Source organism: Poromitra crassiceps (genome assembly GCF_964638095.1).
Source record: "Poromitra crassiceps genome assembly, chromosome: 27".
Classification (NCBI taxonomy): domain Eukaryota; kingdom Metazoa; phylum Chordata; class Actinopteri; order Beryciformes; family Melamphaidae; genus Poromitra; species Poromitra crassiceps.
The window spans coordinates 5,239,901-5,251,843 of record NC_139650.1 but is presented as its reverse complement, the minus strand read 5'-3'; the positions used below and the strand labels follow the sequence as shown (position 1 = coordinate 5,251,843).

Genomic DNA, 11,943 nt, shown 5'->3' with positions numbered 1-11,943 from the left:
CTTTTCACACACCACTTCTCCACGTCACCCGGGCTCAAAGCAGGAGAGACTACAGGTACTGATTTAACTCACTCACTCACTCACTCACTCACTCACTCATACGTACACACACACACACACACACACACACACACACACGCGCGCGCGCATGACTTCATATTAAAGGATCCTCTCTATTCTAGGCTACATAGTGTCATACAGAAGGCGAGAGAGGAGGAGGAGAGAGAGAGAGAGAGAGAGAGAGAGAGAGAGAGAGAGAGAGAGAGGTAACGGCTACATAGTGTCAAAAGAGGAGGAGCGAAAGGAAAGGAAAAGAGGCAAAGAGAGGAGTTTAAAATTGGACCCATGAACCTGTGAAGAAGAAGAGTCCTTGTAGAAACGCACTCCTCCTTAGAGAGTCCCTCCCACTAATGAGTCCCACACTTACAGCAGACAGGAGCAGAAGACACACAAAGGTCCAACACAGAGAGAGAGAGAGAGAGAGAGAGAGAGAGAGAAAGAGAGAGAGAGAGAAAAAACAGTCACTACCGAATACAGGGCATTGGGTTTCATACAGCAATTATATTATATTTTTCTCCATATATATTTCCAATATATATATTTATATATATTTATATATAATATTTCTATAAAAAACATAAGTCATCCATTTTATGTACAGAGACGATAAATGAGTAATACCTTGCATAACCGATAGAGGGGCAATGTGCAGTGGGATCTGCCATTTATACAAGTATTCTTCATTCCCAAGTCCAAGTCAACGACTAGCCACCATCCCCCTCGCCATCTAAAGAGCTGTTCAATGCCTATAATATACAACCCACCCCAAATATCGTATGTATTGCCTTGGACGTGGTGGCAGCAGAATATTGGTTTGGACTTGGCCCACGTTCAGACTGAAAACCCAGATATGAGGAACCATGACTAGAAGAACCCACAGCTGAGACCGGGGGGGGGGGGGGGGGGGGGCGGGAGCACAACACCACAACAACAAAAAAGGCTACTGGGAGCACTGGGGTCAACCGGGAGAGACTGGGACGAGTCTCCTTTACAGCAGCGAGCGCAGCCGATGGGGCACTCTCTCAGAGTTCAGAGGTCAGAGTCGGCCTCTGTATTGCACGTGTCCGAAGGAGAGGTGAGAGGTGAAAGGTGAGAGGTGAGAGACTGGACAACCGAGGGGCCGGGCGACGACACCCACTCTGGCACCCAGGTCTCCCCTCTCCAGATTTGGCATATCACTCTCGAAAGGCCGCAAGCATGTGTCCATACAGGTAATGAGAATGCACTGGGGGGGAGAGAGAGAGAGAGAGAGAGAGAGACAGAGGACGAGGACAGTGAGAAAAGAGAGCGAGTTTACACAGCAGATACTAGCTTTCCCTTGACACATAATGGCTCCTTTCCACCACATGGTATTGCTGCATCGTACGGCTCGTCTCAACTTCGGGTTTACTCGTCTCGACCCGAAGTAATCTCTGCTTCCACCGCACGTAGTACAATCTGCCGGGCTACGCCCACAACTGGTCGTCATAGCGACGGCGCATAAATCTGCCGCCCTGCGCCTGTAACGTTAAAATGAAATCCCTACACCTAACTTTTAACAAACTGTAGACGGAAAATGAATGGAGGATGAAATCTGTTGGTTGTATGTTGAATGCAGGAGAGGATGTGACTTGGCATAGCGCAGGATAGGGGTTACGTTACAGGGAGAAGAGAAACCAGCAGCCCGGCCACTCGCCAGGAAAACCCGCGGCTCCGCTATTTTTTAAAATTTTATTTAACCTTTATTTACCCAGGCGAGCAAGTAACAACAAATTTTTATCTACAAAAGCAGCCTGACAAAAAGCAATGGCCTTTTGAGGGAAGGGGGGTGGGAGGCTAAAATAAAACCAAGGTAAAACCGCTAAAACCCGCGGCTCCGGCCTAGCTTAGCCGTGACACACGACTACAAAGGGGTTCCAGTGCCACGGACTTTTTTGCTCTCAAAACAATTGAAAACAACATGTCATGTTAACGCTGCGCAAGGACTAAGGAGATCGATTTTATTTCACCAGAGCTGAAGGCAGCAACACAAAAGACTGTTGGAAATAACAGAAGAGAAGGTAAGCCCCACTAAACTGGTATCCAGCATTGACAGTATCCAGAGACACAGGAAACACGATTCTGCCTGACCAATCAGTCGTCTGCAGTGTTTCCACGTCACCGTATGGTACCGGGTCCACAGCCCTGGAACCTCGACAGAGGTGGTACTAGAATAGCACGACTCAACGTGGGTTGTCCCGGTTTTGGACGGGTGGAAAGCTACAAAAATGCGAGTCGAGCCGGGCGGAGCCGTGCCAATACCAGCGGTGGAAATGGACCAATAATACAGTACACCACAGCGCCGGAATGAGTTCTGGAGTGAGGGGACATCCAGCTTTGGACGTAATAGGCTAGTGAACTTCATGGCAACTTCCTTTCAATCTGAGCCTAGCCTACCATTTTCAGTCTGAGCCTAGCCTACCATTTTCAATCTGAGCCTAGCCTACCATTTTCAATCTGAGCCTAGCCTACCATTTTCAATCTGAGCCTAGCCCACCATTTTCAGTCTGAACCTAGCCTACAGTACCATTTTCAGTCTGAACCTAGCCTACAGTACCATTTTCAGTCTGAACCTAGCCTACAGTACCATTTTCAGTCTGAGCCTAGCCTACCATTTTCAGTCTGAACCTAGCCTACCATTTTCAGTCTGAGCCTAGCCTACCATTTTCAGTCTGAGCCTAGCCTACCATTTTCAGTCTGAATCTATCCTACAGTACAATATTCAGTCTGAGCCTAGCCTACCATTTTCAGTCTGAGCCTAGCCTACCATTTTCAATCTGAGCCTAGCCTACCATTTTCAGTCAACTATGCCTCTGTATCAACTAGGGTTGTCAAAAGTATCAATAGTATCGATCAAAGTAAATACTAAACATTTGAAACGGATACAATACTCATTTGCAACTATATCAATATCAGCAGTGCTTTCTCTTAATAAAAATTCAAAAATACCACTGATTTGTCCCTCCCTGTCATTGGTGGGTATCCTTTGCTTCAACAAGTTCAAACTATTCTGATAGGCTGATGACTAGAGCAGGTGTAATTTGCTGTGTTCTGATAGGCTGATGACTAGAGCAGGTGTAATCTGCTGTGTCAGGTCTTTTAGTTTTTAATGAGTTTTATCAGGTCTAGATTATGGAGAAGCATCCATCTATCTGTCTGTCCGTCCATCTGTCTTTATTTATTTTTTATGCTTCTTAGGGATGCACCGATATGAACATTTTGGCCGATGCCGATAACCGATATTAACATTGCTGTTATGGCCGATAACCGATATTTACCGATGTCGATATGATCTGTATAAAACCACATTTTTATGATCATCACATTTTGTACATACTGAAAAACACATGTTAACACTGAATTTGAAAAAGTTATGCATTTCTTTATTTGCTTTGGAAAAGCCCATAAATCATAGATTTACTGCATTATTTCATATCAATGTGAAGAATTTGGCTGATAATGATAACCGATATTAACATTGCAACATCTGACCGATACCGATATGACCGATATGTTAAAAAATGACTAACATCGGCCGATACTGATATGATTGCCGATATATCGTGCATCCCTAATGCTTCTTGATGTGTTGTTGTCATCCCGCCGCGTGGTATCGAAAATGGTATTGAGTATCGATATTGTCCTGGGTATCGTATCGAAGTAGAAATTCTAGTATCCTGACATCAACGTATCTATCATGATGTCAGCTCTCCGTCTGCATCATTGCACCTTCTAAAACATTGTGACCATCTCTTTCTCTTTCTCGTATCCCTGCCCATTGTGCTAGTGGCTTCTCTTCCTCTCATGAGACCTTAAATCATATCCAATATTCAAGTAAGCCGAATCTCTGACTCAGTATTTAGGCCAGTATTCAATACCATTAAACTTGGCCATCTGCATGCCAAAAAAAAAAAAAAAAACTACAATTAGTCAGTGATTCCTCAGATTATATTCTTGGCAGGGCAGAAAAGTCTCTGAAACAGCATTTCAAGTTTAAATGCTGTCAAATTGTTTCAATTTGAAACTAAAACTTTACAGCACACCATTAATTAGAATGGGGAACTTGGCCAAAAACATGATTGAACTATTAAGTGAATAGTGTGCAAGAAAATAAAACATAAAACATAAAATTTGAGTAATCTTAGTACAAGCACCGTCAATCTTAGCATTGCCATCGAAGTTAGAGGCCCATTCCTGCCCGGATGCCGTTGCTAGTTAAAAAGCGTGCCAAACTCTTCAAGTTCCTGCTGCTACAGTCATTTTTTTAGCTAGTGTTTTGTTAGCTTACCTGTTAGCATTAGCGCTCCTGTTAGTAAGCGGAGACGAGCTAGCATGAATAGGTCCGTACGGCTGAGGGATCGAGTCTCGGAGGCGCCGGGGGAGGAACTAGAGAGGGGGGCGTGGCATAGAGGGGCGTGGCACAGCGGGGACAGAGAGCACACAGCATGCAGTTAGTCAGGACGACGAGCTGTCCAGAACGGTACAAGCACGCACGCACGCACGCACGCACGGGCCACAGAAGAGACCAAGTGGTTTAGTGGTGGTGGGAGGCTTAGCGCTAACACACCTTCAGGCTGGAGCTGCAGCTGCTTCTTGGCCATCAGCGTCATGGAGGGAGGCATGTTCATCGAGGGCACACGGAAGCCAGTGGGCAGCGTCTCCATGGAGCCCGCCATCATACCCAGCCCCGCCCCTCCCTCTCGTGCCCGGAAGCGCTTGCGCCACGACGGAGAGCGCCGAAACGACTTGTCGTCCCCGCTCTACAGGGACAGGGAGGAACGCAGGACATGAGAGAGCGGGTCAACTCTGTCGGTTGGTCCACAAAAAGTGGGCACAGTTGTCGCCGCCCTAGGAGGCTGGAGAATTTGGCATGGAGCTCAAGTGTGTGTGTGTGTGTGTGTGTGTGTGTATGTGTGTGTGTGTGTGTGTGTGTGTGTGTGTGTGTGTGTGTGTGTGTGTTTGTGTTTGTGTGAAGGTGTGTGCTTGTGTTTATGCCAATTGGCTAAAAAGGGGGGGTGGGGGGGATCTTGAAATGCAGGATGGGGGGGGCAGAGGGTTGAAATTTGGCATGGAGGTCAAGTGTGTGTGTGTGTGTGTGTGTGTGTGTGTATGTGTGTGTGTGCATTTATGTTCATTTCAATTGGCTAAAAGGGGGTGGTGGGTTTTGAAATGCAGGGTGGCAGAGGCAGAGTGAGGCGTGCTGCAGCGATTGCGAATTCACGCTTGTTATTAATATCTTTGAACGAAGCGACAGCTTAATTATTATGAGATCACCTCTTCTAGGTGGCGGTCGGTGCCCAAGGCCAGCACATTGTTGAACTCCCTCTCCAGAACCTGCCGCGCCTGAAAAACAACACACGCACATGCACACGCACACACACACACACACACGTGCACACGCACACACACAGACACACGCGCGCACACACACACGCACGCGCACACACACACAGGCACACACGCACGCACGCGCGCGCGCGCACACACAGACATGCACACAGACATGCACACGCACGCACACACACACACACACACACACACACACACACACACACACACACACACACACACACACACACACACACACACACTCTGTGAGTAGGAGATACATACAGGGAATGCTTGAAACAGGGCAGAGGGGAGTTCATGGCAGAATGCTGTTGAAAAATGCGTCTGATAATTAATTTTTGCCTTTCAACCTTTTGTTGACTTGTCAAATAATCACGCCTTATTGTGACTACTGTCCCCGGGCGGCGGGGGAGTGATGTGTGCAGAGCTTGTGGCTTGTGTGTGAAGTGCGTTGTAGTGTGTAGTGTGTGGTGTGTAGTGTGTAGTGCGTTGTGTGTGTGGCTTGTGTGTGAAGCGCGTTGTAGTGTGTAGTGTGTAGTGTGTAGTGCGTTGTGTGTGTGGCTTGTGTGTGAAGCGCGTTGTAGTGTGTAGTGTGTGGTGTGTAGTGTGTAGTGCGTTGTGTGTGTGGCTTGTGTGTGAAGTGCGTTGTAGGCGGGAGAAATGGAGCGGTTTGTGATAAGAAAACAAGTAAGTACACCGCCGGCAGCAGAAGAAAATGCCGACCGCACACAAACCACTGCATCAACAACAAATAAATCACCCCGTGTGGACGGACTATTTGTGGAAAATAAGCATCCACTGGAAAGTGTTGGATGTGTGCTATATTCACATTTAAAATAAAGCTAATCTTAGTTGGTACAAATTCAGTGGTTATGCAATTGCCAACATTCAAATGCAAATGTAATATCCAATAAAATTGCTGGCGAAAAGGACCAAATGACGTCGGGCTGACCTCTTCTGGGCGGTTGGTTGATTGTTTGGTCGATACTAGCGCTAAAATCAGATGAGACTCTCAGACTTTTGCATGTCAAGGACCTTAGGGGTCTGACCCAAATTAGAGACCATGGACCCCCCTTTCCCAGGGTTCCCCATCTGATACCATTTTTGCTCTTAGATGTTTTACTAACGAAAGTGTATAAAAACCACGACCAAAATACTCATACATTCTGTTACTTATGGATGGAAACGCACTGCTATGACAAGATCACTGTAAAGCGTATTTCTAGTTATAGTCAAATACATGATTCCCATTTTTGCTGGGGATCCCCTGGAACGCGCCCTGGTGGTCCCCAGACCCCACTTTGAGGCCATTTACACCTGGCGTTAACATGTGTTTTCTGTGATCAGATTGCAATCAGATTGTGTTTTATCACTTGAAATGCCAGGTGTAAACACCCCCAAAACGCATTGAAGATGGATTGCAATCTGATCGGCCAAACCACCTCCGGAGGTGGTCAGGGATGCATTGTGTACACATTGAACACAAGTGTAAATGCAATGTGTCCTCTCAATCTGGATACAGCAACTTTATGCGGATTGAGAGGACACTCATTTCTGCAATCTGATTGCAATCAGATTGCAATCTGATGGCAGAAAACGCATGTTAACGCCAGGTGTAAATGGCCTCTATGATGAGCCCTGCTCTGTAACCCACCTGTGTGTTCTGCATGGGGATCTGCAGGATGAGCGCTAGGCTGCTGTAGTCGAAGGTCTCGTCCAGAGAGATGAGCGCCCCGTGGACGCCGCTTTCCATCAGGTTGCCGCTGTACTCCCTCAGACCGATGGACTGGACCCAGTGGACCACCTGCTCATTGGTCCACACCAACACATCTATAGTGCAATCGGGGTGGTCCGTTATGGCAAAAATATCATATCACTTTCGCCCCTCCCCCCCCCAGGCAGGATCCCCATCCACGATCTTATCACGATTATTTTTCACGTTGGTTAAAGACTATTTTGCAAGTTACTGAACAGTACGACTACTGTAGGGCAAAAATCACATCTCTGTATTTTTAGGCTGAATGGCGACACGATATATCACCTGTATTTTCTACAAAGTGGGCTAAATGTTCAGCCGTAAGTGAAAGCCACATGTGAGATGTAACAAGCACTTTTATTAAAACAAGATCAAAATAAAATACAAAGACAGGGTTTCCTTCCCTGAGTATCGGTGCTTTCACAAAATATTCACACAACAACATTTTTGATCATCATCAGTAATGTGGATATAATGACTAAATAATAGAGCAGCTAGAACAGTCTGGTAAGTTCAGGAAGTGACATCACTTTACTGGAATGCAGCCATTATAGCAACACTTATCCATATACTTAAGCAATATAGCATGAGAGCTAGTGTGTTGTGGCAAATATATCCCGCTGATCAGTTGTTATCCCACGAGGCCGCAGGCCGAGTGGGATAACTTGCCGAGTGGGATCAGCGGGATATACGCCACAACACACGCTGCTCGAGTTGATATTGCTTTTATAAAACGGTTTCCAAGTATGATAATATAAATATAATAATAATATTATAAGTCCGACTGGCATGGTATTCTGATAGAGTCAGTTGAAACACTACTGTAAGGCGGGACCTCTAGCAAGAAGATAGACGTGCGGGTGATTTGATTGGATTGTTCTGGAGACTGAAGTTGACATTGGCCAATCCTGGCGCTTGCTGAGAAGCTGAGAGCTTTCTGGAAACCCCGACAGGCAGCTCGAGCGCAGCGCTGCATTCTCAGCGCTTGCTGAGAAGCTGAGTGCTTTCTGCAAAGCCCGACACCAACTAACGTTACGGGGTTAAATGCGGGGTTAAATGCGGGGTTAACAGCCTTTTTTTTGCAAAGAAGACATTAGCCCGCATCTATTCTTGTACAAAACATAATTTTCTGCGAAGTATTAGTAAAGTTATAAGTGAAGATCGATTCACAAGGATCTGACAGCTGTCTCCGCCATTTGTTTTTTTTGAGGTAACCAAAGGCTTTTAGTAAGAGAGTTGCCATGGCAACCAATAACCCATGGCCATGGGTTATTGGAGTGGGTTATTGGATTTATACAATGGCTGTGAACCAATCAGATTGCTTGATTTGAGAGAGCCGTTTTATAAAGTATCATAATATTACAATATCCTAAATCTAAGATGATATCTAATATCATCTCATGATATCCATATAATATCGATATATTGCCCAGCCCGACAGGAGTGGGTCAGATACATGGTACTGTGGCACTGTAGCAGTTATGTAATAAAATATATTATAAAACGGCTCTCTCAAATCAAGCAATCTGATTGGTTCACAGCCATTGTATAAATCCAATAACCGAGTCCAATAACCCATGGCCATGGGTTATTGGACTCGGTTATTGGTTGCCATGGCAACTCTCTTACTAAAAGCCTTTGGTTTAAAAAAAAACAAATGGCGGAGACAGCTGTCAGATCCTTGTGAATCGATCTTCGCTTATAACTTTACTAATACTTCGCAGAAAATGATGTTTTGTACAAGAATAGATGCGGGCTAATGTCTTCTTTGCAAAAGAAAGGCTGTTAACCCCGCATTTAACCCCGCATTTAACCCCGTAACGTTAGTTGGTGTCGGGCTTTGCAGAAAGCACTCAGCTTCTCAGCAAGCGCTGAGAATGCAACGCTGCGCTCGAGCTGCCTGTCGGGGTTTCCAGAAAGCTCTCAGGTTCTCAGCAAGCGCCAGGATTGGCCAATGTCAACTTCAGTCTCCAGAACGATCCAATCAAATCACCCGCACGTTCTTGCGGTCCCGCCTTACAGTAGTGTTTCAACTGACTCTATCAGAATGACATGCCAGTCGGAGTCGGACTTATAGTATTATTATTATTATTATATTTATCATACTTGGAAACCGTTTTATAAAAGCAATATAGCACTCGAGCTGCGTGTGTTGTGGCATATATCCCCCTGCTCAGCAGTTATCCCACTCGGCCGCACAGCTGATCAGGGGGATATATTTGGCACAACACACTGGCTCTCATGCTATATTGCTTAAGTATACAGCAATGTATATCAGCAACAGCACTGGGGGGTTGATTGATTTAAAGAATTAGAAAAACAGGGGGAGAGAGAGACAGAGAGAGAGAGAGAGAGAGAGAGAGACAGAGATAGACAGAGAGAGAGAGAGAGAGAGAGAGAGAGAGAGAGAGAGAGAGAGAGAGAGAGAGAGATAATGTGTATGTCCACATAGTGTCAACTCACTGGCACACTCCTTCCCTTTGTTCACTTTAAGCACAGCTGTCAGCCAGCTTTCTAAGTTGGAACAGGCGGTGTGTGTGTGTGTGTGTGTGTGTGTGTGTGTGTGTGTGTGTGTGTGTGTGTGTGTGTGTGTGTAAGTAGGGGGGAGGATTCTGATTTGACACGACAGCTGAGTCAAGTTCATGTGCAGAACTCAAGGTCATAAGGTCGAAAGTGTCGGCCAGAGCTGTGTGTGTGTGTGTGTGTGTGTGTGTGTGTGGGGGGGGTGCACGCGTGTGTGTGGGTGTGTGTGTGTGTGAGTGTGTGTGTGTGGTACTTAAGAGGTTGGGCTTTCCTTCAGTTGTTGGTTTGATAGTATAGGGGCAGCTGTTCAAATACTCAGGCCAAACCAATAACAGGACAAAACCACTAGGTGGTACTGTGGCCTGATGAGACTGTGTGTGTGTGTGTGTGTGTGTGTGTGTGTGTGTGCGCGCCTGCGTGCGTGTGTGCGTGCGTGCGCATGTGTATTTGCACCAATGGCTACATACATTCTCACAAAACACGTTATTAGGAACACAATACTGGGTAAGTATCAGCTAGCTTTCAGCACAGTTGTAAAGACGTTATCTGATGAGTTACTGTAGTCTCTCACCTCCAACCAGTCTGCCCATTCTCCTCTGACCTCTGACCTCTCAAGGTGTTTCTGTCCGCATATCTGCTGCTCACTGGATGTGTTTCGCACCATTCTTCTGAAAAACCTCTAGAGTCTCAGTCTGCTGTGTGTGGACATCCCAGGAGATCAGCAGTTCCACAAATAGTCAAAGCAGCCCGTCTGACACCAACAACCACGTCACAGTCAGAGTCACTGAGGTCACAGGTCAAACCCATTCTGATGTTTGACCTGAAGCTGCTGACCTGTATCTGCATTACGGCGGGTTCACACACACGCCTAGAGCGACGCTTTAAGCAACGCCTAAGCAACGCATAAAATTTAGGCGTCCTTGTTAACAGAAGAGAGCGTTCACACATACCGCTGCCACGCTGCGCTGAAGCCACGCTCGCGCTGCGCTGCATTTATCGGTTAGGCGTCTGTTCTATTTTTCAGCGTCTAGGCGCGCTGAACTTTCTGACGGACTTAGGCCATATTTTCTACCGAGTTTGCCCAAAAGGGAGGGTGGAGCGTGAATTAACGAGTGCATAGTAGGAGAGCTGTCCTTCATGTGTTCCTCTATTAACGTCTTTTCTGTCAGATGTATATATACCCCCCCTGTCTCAATGCATGTATCACTCATGGTGTTGACTCATAGTCACATGATTACCCGAGGGAAAATAACAATTACAGCCGCCCAGGAAATAGACAGACATCGTCACTTGCACATTACAATAAAAAAGAGGTTTATATTAGCTACTCACCCATGCTATAAATCAGATCTGAAAAGTGTAAAAAACCGCTGCTCATGTGATCAGCATAGCGCAGAGCGGGGCTTCAGTGTGGCGTCCTGTGTGAACGCAAATAAGAGCCTAGCGTGCATGAAGCAATGCCTATATGCCTAGGCGTAGCTTAAAGCGTCGCTTTAAGCGTCGCTCTAGGCGTATGTGTGAACCCAGGGTTAGGCTGGGGCCAAAAGCCTGGCATCTTGGTTATCCGCAAAAAAAGCGGTAGTAAAGTAAAACATTACTTTAATTTGATTACTTTCCCACTAACTAGTAATATAAGGGATTACAATTTCCAAAAACAGTAATTAGATTACATTTACTAATCCAAGTAACTTCAAGTTACTGTATTACTTTCTCCAGCACTGGCCGCTTTTTGGACTCCTGTTTTGAAGCCTAGTGTGGCTGTCGCCATCTTGGGGTTCTTGTGCAGCTCGCACAAGACGGTCACGGCACGAGACCAGGGGTTTTCCCAGAGCCGCAGCTCCGCCTGCTATTGGTCCATGATCGGCAAGCTGCGCGATCACTGGACAGGTGACCTGTCAATCACCCCCAAAACATAGTATTTTCTATCGTCTCCTGTAAATGGGCGAGTTATATAAAAATTCACCCCTATACGGTTGTTACGAAAGGTGAAATTAACTATATAGGCCAAAACCGTGTTTTAGACCAGGCTGTAAACATGCTTAATAATGTTACAAAGGCGGGCATTTTAACGTGGGGGTGTACGGGGAACGACTCCCTTTTGGGTCCAGCCTCAAGTGGCCATTCGAGGAACTACAGCTTTCAGGACCACCTTCGCGGCTTCATCTGTCAAAGCCCGAGCTAGCCCACTGGTGTACAGGTGCTCCTAATAAAGTGCTCGGTGAGTGTATTATGCCTGA

The 11,943-nt window shown here is 46.2% G+C and overlaps 1 protein-coding gene across 1 annotated transcript in view; it reads right to left on the bottom strand.

Annotated features, from left to right (window-relative positions):
• Positions 1 to 4,405: 4,405 nt before the first annotated feature.
• The window catches only part of ppfia4 (PTPRF interacting protein alpha 4), a gene marked incomplete at its 3' end in the record, with an annotated part of 44,728 nt that continues 37,190 nt past the window's right edge, over positions 4,406 to 11,943 (bottom strand). The window contains exons 24-27 of the mRNA XM_083661878.1: positions 7,082 to 7,257; positions 5,353 to 5,421; positions 4,646 to 4,838; positions 4,406 to 4,464 (exon numbers count right to left, since the gene is read on the bottom strand). Coding sequence (XP_083518004.1) covers positions 4,406 to 4,464; positions 4,646 to 4,838; positions 5,353 to 5,421; positions 7,082 to 7,257 — 497 coding nt within the window. The remainder of the gene's footprint in view (positions 4,465 to 4,645; positions 4,839 to 5,352; positions 5,422 to 7,081; positions 7,258 to 11,943) is intronic.